Source organism: Hibiscus syriacus, unplaced genomic scaffold, assembly GCF_006381635.1.
Source record: "Hibiscus syriacus cultivar Baekdansim isolate YM2019G1 unplaced genomic scaffold, ASM638163v2 tig00116925_pilon, whole genome shotgun sequence".
Classification (NCBI taxonomy): Eukaryota; Viridiplantae; Streptophyta; class Magnoliopsida; order Malvales; family Malvaceae; genus Hibiscus; species Hibiscus syriacus.
Window position 1 is genome coordinate 17,123 of NW_024063474.1, and position 7,462 is coordinate 24,584.

At 37.5% G+C, this 7,462-nt stretch overlaps 1 protein-coding gene across 2 annotated transcripts; it reads right to left on the reverse strand.

The window, feature by feature from the left end:
- Positions 1 to 327: 327 nt before the first annotated feature.
- Positions 328 to 5,420, reverse strand: LOC120187968 (RNA-binding protein 24-A-like). 2 transcript variants are annotated; one of them, XM_039191546.1, is made up of 8 exons: positions 4,390 to 5,420; positions 4,030 to 4,174; positions 3,286 to 3,415; positions 2,093 to 2,129; positions 1,764 to 2,001; positions 1,274 to 1,378; positions 1,080 to 1,178; positions 328 to 832 (listed from the first exon to the last, which is right to left on the reverse strand). In XM_039191546.1, exons 1-6 carry the CDS (start codon positions 4,618 to 4,620, stop codon positions 1,287 to 1,289), a joined length of 873 nt encoding a protein of 290 aa, XP_039047477.1. In that variant the 5' UTR covers positions 4,621 to 5,420; the 3' UTR covers positions 328 to 832; positions 1,080 to 1,178; positions 1,274 to 1,286. The 2 variants fall into 2 exon arrangements, with proteins under 2 accessions (XP_039047477.1, XP_039047478.1); XM_039191547.1 differs by having other exon boundaries at positions 4,051 to 4,174; positions 4,390 to 5,419.
- Positions 5,421 to 7,462: the final 2,042 nt, after the last annotated feature.

The following is a 7,462-nucleotide window of genomic DNA, read 5'->3' on the forward strand; positions in this document are numbered from 1 at the left end:
GAAAACCAAATTTGTATTTGAAATGCAAATTCACTCAAATCTTTTTTGTCTCGCATGGTGATCACGCAAAATTTCAATATATTTCATGTGTCGCATGGTGATCCATGCAAAGAGGGTTTCGCATGGAAGCGACATAGGTGGATGTCGCATCATTCGAGCCATATTTCCCCTCTTCTCTGACCATTATCCTAAATATTTTGCCATCAATAGTATGATGCAAAATATAAATTTCAAATATTTTGTAAATATAACCGGAAATATACATTTTAAATATATTTGAAGGTATTACTTATTTAAGTAATCGATAAAGAAATAAATAAATAGAAGAAGAAGAAGAATACTTCTTTGTACACAAATCTTTTTTTTTTCTGGTCATTTCAGTTGAAGGAAAATGCATCAGAGAGCTTCATCCATGTTGTGAAGTGAAGCTCTCGTAACCATTCATAAAATGCAGCATGCCTACTACTACTAATATGCACAACCCCTAGGATAATCCACCAGAGACAAGACTATCTATACATACACCTCAAATGCTGTGGACTATGAAAAAGAATCATATGTTGATTCTAAACATGAATCCTTTTTTTACACCTTTTTTTTTATTCCCCTATGTGGATGGTTGCTAGAATCCCTTTCCAGCATCCATCAATCCCTTCACTCCTGGCCTCCCAACCAGCAGCTGTATACTAACGTTCTTTATAAATACAAAAGGTTAAACGACAACACCGCCACCATCGAGGAAGACTTCCCGGCTTCCTCCATATTGCTTCTCCACCATCTGGAGCGACTCGGACAACATACGACTTCTCTGGTGAGCATGACTACGTACGACCTGCACAAAGATCAAACACCATAAGGCCAATACCCTAACAATATTAAGATACACTGTTCACTGTATGCATTCAGCCTCGAGTGCATGTTTCCTTATCACATATTCGTTAAACAATCATTACGATACTTCTCATTTCTTCAAATTATGAACTGAATACTAAAACCACACCAGAACTGATCCCTACAACACTACTGCAGGAAAGAAAATTACTCTATGTATAACAGTGCAAAGAGAAAAGGTATAGTACCTGTAGAATGCAAAATAAATAATTTGCAAGGCTAGATCCGAAGCCCGCCACTCATGTAGCAGTTCCGCTGCTCTTAGTCCTGCTGCAATCTAAGGATACCTGAATTGATTGAAAAAAGACACCGGCCACAGTTAATCCACAGCAAGAGGCCCAGGCAACCTAAGAACTTCATGTACCAAGACGTGGCTACTTACCTTGATCAACTCCTCACCCGGTTGTTTGGTCAGAACCACTACCTTGCATAAACTGAGGAGTAGTAACAATAAATTGTGGCTGTGCTGGAACAGATGCTGCTATACCTAATAAACAAGCACACTTGGGTGATATGTTGTTCTATGCATTTACAAACTCAAAAAAATTGGGGCCTGCTATAAGGTTCTCAGAGCTACCTTCCAAGATTGATCAAAAAATAAAATGAAGTTCATTCATGTGCACCACAATTCTCTAAGCTTAACCAAAGAGCCCATTCTCTATATAATATCTAGTTCACATATAAACTCAGCAACGGATATTTTCTTAGATCACAGAGCAAAAATAAATTTGATCAATGAAATATAAAAGCTAAGATGTACTGGTCTCTAGATATGAAGAGGAAATAAATGGTTGACAGACAGAATTATGGGGAAACGCAGAGCCAATAGCATAAACAATGGCAAAAGGAAAATTTTAATTATTGATATTAACCTCCAGGATATGGTGTTTGGATTGTGGCCATTGGAGAAGTTGTTATTGCATTAGCAACGGCTCCACCAAACTGCACTATTTGATGACTTGGCATTGCATATCCCTGTAAAGCTGTATAACCACGTCCGCTAGGAACATTTTGACCTACTTGCCCATATGGATAAATAGCTGCGTTAACTGCTCCAGGTACTCCATATATCTGAAGGTACTGCTGAGCCATATAAGGGTTGTAAGCACCCTGTCCAGAGAAACAAGAATAAATCAGCATTGGGGCACAAACATTACTTGCTCCGTTTTTTCACAAAATTGCACTTTGTAACGCCATTAACCTGAGAATAGACATATTCAGGTCCATATGTTGCATACCTGCACAGATAAACATATATCAAAGATGTCAAAAAGTTCGGGCATTAATTAGGAGCAAGGCAATAAATTTTATACCATAAATGAAGTTATAGAAAGGACAGAAACAATATTATTTATCACATCAGAACAACCAAGTCTTCCAAGTGATATACCGGAACACTACTATCAATGAGCCATACCAAGGCCCAACAACTTCATGTGTAACATTATAAAGCCTAACTACTCAGCCCATGAGAACAACCACATCCCCCCTTCTCCCAACATTTCTTTCCTTTAGATCCTTATCAAATCACAATCATGATCTTGCCTGTTCAATAAACATTGAGCTCGGGCACATATCCTCTGCAACTACCAATTTTGCATTCCTGCAATTACCAATCACACCATGTCATATGACTGTACTTTGGACTAATTAATCCTGAATTCTAAGCTAAAGACTAAAAACTCCTCGGCCATTTTGCATACTGTGATCGGTTTGAACTTCCATGAGACAAGGAGAATAATTAAAAGACGAGAAAGTAGCTGCAAAAGGAGATGTACCCAATTGAACTCTGATTAGCGAGCTTTCCATAATGACCCAACCACATTGCAGGTTGACGAGGCATATAGAGCACAAACAACCATATTTATGCCAAGGCTACAACCTATTCCCCGTTAACCATTAAATAAGATAGGTTTCTGCACCTACTGTTGGCTACAACCTATTCCTCGTTAACCATTAAATAAGATAGGTTTCTGCACCTACTGTTTGTGCTTGTGCAGAAACACACGATCAACACATGATAAAATTTCTAATGACAAACAAGCTTTACACAAAGTAGCCTAGAGACCTGCATTACAATTTACCAAGAGGGCAAAGCAAAAAAAAATTTAATGTGCCCATTCTTTCAATCCCAAGGAGAAAATCCCAGGAAATTATCACATAAGAGACACATAAAAAGTGTCTGACATGCACTTGTATCAAATTCAATTGTAGACAAAATCCCCCCAAAGAAACCTAAATAAGATCTCTTTGGCACTTAAAAGAACAAAACCTTCTAAACTACAAGCATAAATCATAAAAACTAGAAAAATGCTCAATCAAGACAAGCTCAATTGAATCACAATTAGAACAACCAATTTAGTTAGAAACCTTGACTCAGAAAGCATAACTCACCCATAAGAAGGGTACATTAATCCTTGTTGGTAGTTGTAAGGAAGTGGGGGCTGATAGCCAAAACTTCCAACATAAGCCCCTCGTGTAGCTTGCACACCTCCAACATATGGAGAAGCTGGTCTCAAACGTCCTATACGAAGATAACAAGGAAAAATTCTAAGCCTGATCGTAAAGGCTGATATAAATGTCCAAATGGAAAACCAACTGAAAGTCTGAACAATTTCAAAATTAGTTCAACTATAAGTATGCTGCCATCAGCTTTAGAGTTTAATGGAAGCCAAATAAAACCACCCTGCAAATTTGGGCAGGATAAACAATGTAACACTTTTGTCATATGATGACAATTTTAAATGGAAGGACAATTTCGACCACTGTTGTAAGAATGTAAATGGAAACTAAATTTAAAACAGAAAGGACAAAACTGGAAAATGAAGGGAAATGAATAATGAATATCGGTGCAATTGAGAGTTATGCATACGGAGTGGTCTCAAAAATGAATACTGATGGGATACACCACTTGGTCTTAGGAATGTTTACACTATGTAAACAAGAGGAAGTACAAGGCATGTAAACCGGGCAGGGAATATAATAGCTGCCCTACATTGTAATGATCTTCCTTTTGAAAATCAAAACCTTGTACTTCAAAAATGCTATTAGTTTGCTGCATTGTTGATAAAGCTTGTCCTTTATCCTCGAGAAGAATTGGAAATAGCATGAAGGAATCAGCTTAAAGATCAGACTAACCGGGCAAATTTGAGATGATACCGTAAGGAACAGGAGGTCGAGGACGGCCAAGAGAAGCCAAATTACAATTAGCGCGCCTGCCATCGATAATTGGGGTCGGATCAGCACAGGCTCTCCTAGCAGCCTCTGGATCCCGGAAAGTCACCTATACCCTCCATGCAAAGCCAAGAAGAAACCAATTCACTTTAAAGTCAATGCTTCACTTAAAACACATTGCTTTATCATGAAAGGGCATGCAGCAACCATTGAATTAATTCCAATTCGTCATTATTTGCATAACAATAACAACGATGACCAAATGCATAAGTAGCATATTATCTTTGAAAAGCAATAAAAGGGGGGAAAACAATTAACACTCACAAAACCGTATCCTTTTGAACGGCCGGTGTTCTTATCAGTGATGACAACGGCCTCCAAAATTTCACCGAACTGCTCGAAATAGCGGCGCATCGTTTCACTTTGGGTTTCCCAAGCAAGACCCCCAACAAAGACCTTGGTGTACGTTGTATCTCCAAATGGGGAATTCATGTATTGAAACCCAGAACTCGAACTCGACACCGAGCCCGGACCCGGAATTTGCTGATACGCCATGACCACAGATGACCCGGTTCAAATCCAAGGATAACAAATCAATTGATAAAGAGGTTAACCCCAAAATTCAGAGAGAATAAAACCACAGTATTTTTTCTTTACAAAGAATTATAAAACCCTAGAAAAACCCTAGATTTGGCAACAAAGATAGATACCCAGAATCGTTTGGGATTTAAGGGAATCAAACGACAGTGATGAAGGATGATGATTGGATTTTGACAGCAAATAAAGGATTACAAAGCGGAGGCGCAGACATAACAATAATCCTAAAGAATCATATGATCATAATAAAACCAGGGATACGAAAAAGGGGTGAATAAAGAAAGGAGGGGGAGGAGGAAAGGAAAACCCTAGACGGGCTAATAAGAGGGATGAAGTGGGTAGTTTTGGGGTAGGGTTTGGGGCTCTATACACAGTTTGGGAAGATTGGTGGGTAGAAAACAGAGTGAAAAGTCAAGCTTTAATAATACCAGAACACGAAGATCAAAGGAAAAACACTAGTAACTATGGTAAAGGGAAATTAATAAGAAATCTAACTCAGTTCATTGTAGATGAGAGATGGAGGATGGAATATGGGGAGAATTAGAAGATGAGTAATCATGATGATGAAGGAAGAAGGAGAAAAAGGGGGGGAAAGAAGAAGAAGAAGAAAAAGGAGGAAAAAAATAAAGGAGGAAAGAGAGGAGGGGAGAGGCTTTTAGTGCCGGAGAGTTCTGAAACAAGTAATGGCAATCAACAAAGACAGCTTGGTAGGGGTGGGGACTTTGGGCTCTTGAGGGGGACCTACAACCCTTACTTCAATGGCTAATCCAATTGGTTTATTTTACTTCTCTTACTCTAATCTCTATCTGTCTGCTAATGCTACCTGCCTGTTTCTGCTATAATTTAAACAACAAACTCCTGAACAAGCAGCACTCATTTTGTCTGCCTTCAATTTCTCTCCTTTTCAATCACAAGAAGGTTTTTTTTTTTGTTGGAAGTGAGATGTCTGATTAAACTCGAATTTCATTTGGATCGAATCTAATTAAAAATAATTTTATATTATTTCTTCATCATAAGGTTTGAATTTAATATCGATTTTTTAGACTTAAATATAAAATAAGTGTATAAAATATACATATTTTCACAAATATGTACCTACAGTATTTTTTCGGCCATCAAAGTGCCTAACGCTATAAACGTTATCTATTTAAGTGTCCGGACCGTTAATGACGCTAAATTCTTTCGTTAAGGGACATGTGCTACAATTAGGTGATTTGAATTTTTTATAAATATATTGAATTTTTTTTTAATATTAAAAGTATTAATTTTTTCTTAAATTATAAAATAGCATTCAAATCTCCAAAATCTTCAAATCATATCCTTAATCTTTCACCGCCGCCTTTTTCGACTACAACCACCGCAGTCGGCATGATCCTTGGCATCCTTCTAGTCATATGCCGCAGTATTTGCTATCGATTGGCAGTAGGAATTACATGGGATCGCGATTTTTAACACAGGGTTCGAGGGGTATAAAACATAGATTCGTTGTCAATCGATCGTCGATCAATCACGATTTCATAGGGGTTTTGATCGTCAGGGGGAGGTGAGGTCGGGTAGAGCTACGTCGACGGGAAAGGGTGGTGGTCGGTGTGGGTTTAGGGGTTGAAATGAAGATTTTCAAAGTTTTGGGTTTATTTTGAAATTTTTGTGTTTTATTTTTTTAAAAAAATATATAATTTTATTTTTCTTAAATTTTATACAAAAAAATTTAAAACTATCAGATTGCGACACGTATCGGTTAAATGGAGAAATTAACTTCGTTGACGGCCCATACACCTAAATGGATAACGTTTGTAACGTTAGGCACCTGGATGAGCCGAAAAATATTGTAGTCTCCTATTCGTGAAAATATGTATAGTTTGGACACTTATTTTACACTTAAGCCCCTTTTTTTCACTCGAATAAATATTGACAATAAAAGCTAATTAAAACTCTTAAACATAAGGTAATAGGCTTAGGTTTTTGGTTGCTAATCCTAAATTAGTGGTGGGATAATTTGGTTTAAAAAAAACGTATCAATTGTAATGCAATGAACGTATTATTAAAGAGTTGGGGAGGATTGGATAAAGCTGAAGGAGCTGTCCAAGTAAAAGTCAGGAAATCGAAAGGGACCCTCAAAAAAACAAAAGGATGATGTTGCTTGCGACAATCATGCATTATTGTTGTTCTTTCATTGAACCGGTTGGTATATTATATTTTTGCAATAAAAAAATGGATCTCAAACATTGTACCCCATCTTCAGCTCCAAGACCTGCAAAAACAGATTGGGTTGAAGCAAGAAGAGTCCAAATAAACCCACAGGTCCAAGTGTTCGATCCTTGAAATTACATGGTCTAATAATCATGCCGAAACAGAAGAGTGAAAACCAACAATGAGCAAAATCATCGGCATGAAAAATAAAAAAAACACGGTACTAATAACAATGATGTGTGGTGGTGGGGACGAAGAGGGCATTAACATGTGCTGCCTTGAACAAAATCATATCTGTCAGTTGCTATTCTTTATTCTTTGACAACTTTCTTGAGCAGGAAAACCTCTCCCTGCTTTCCTTTTTATCTTTTGGGTTTGTTATTGTTGATGGGGGTATCTTGCAATGGAGAATGGCCTACTTGCTTCTCTAAATTCTGCAATTTTTGCATCTTTTAACTGGTACATACACGGCAGAATAGTGTAAGCACTACATGCATGATGAATTGATGATGATGATGATACATGTGCTAGTGCTTTAATTCACAAATTAACGCTTGAAATTATTCTTGTTTTCTGACTTTGCATTCTAAATCTCCACTGCACTTCGCCA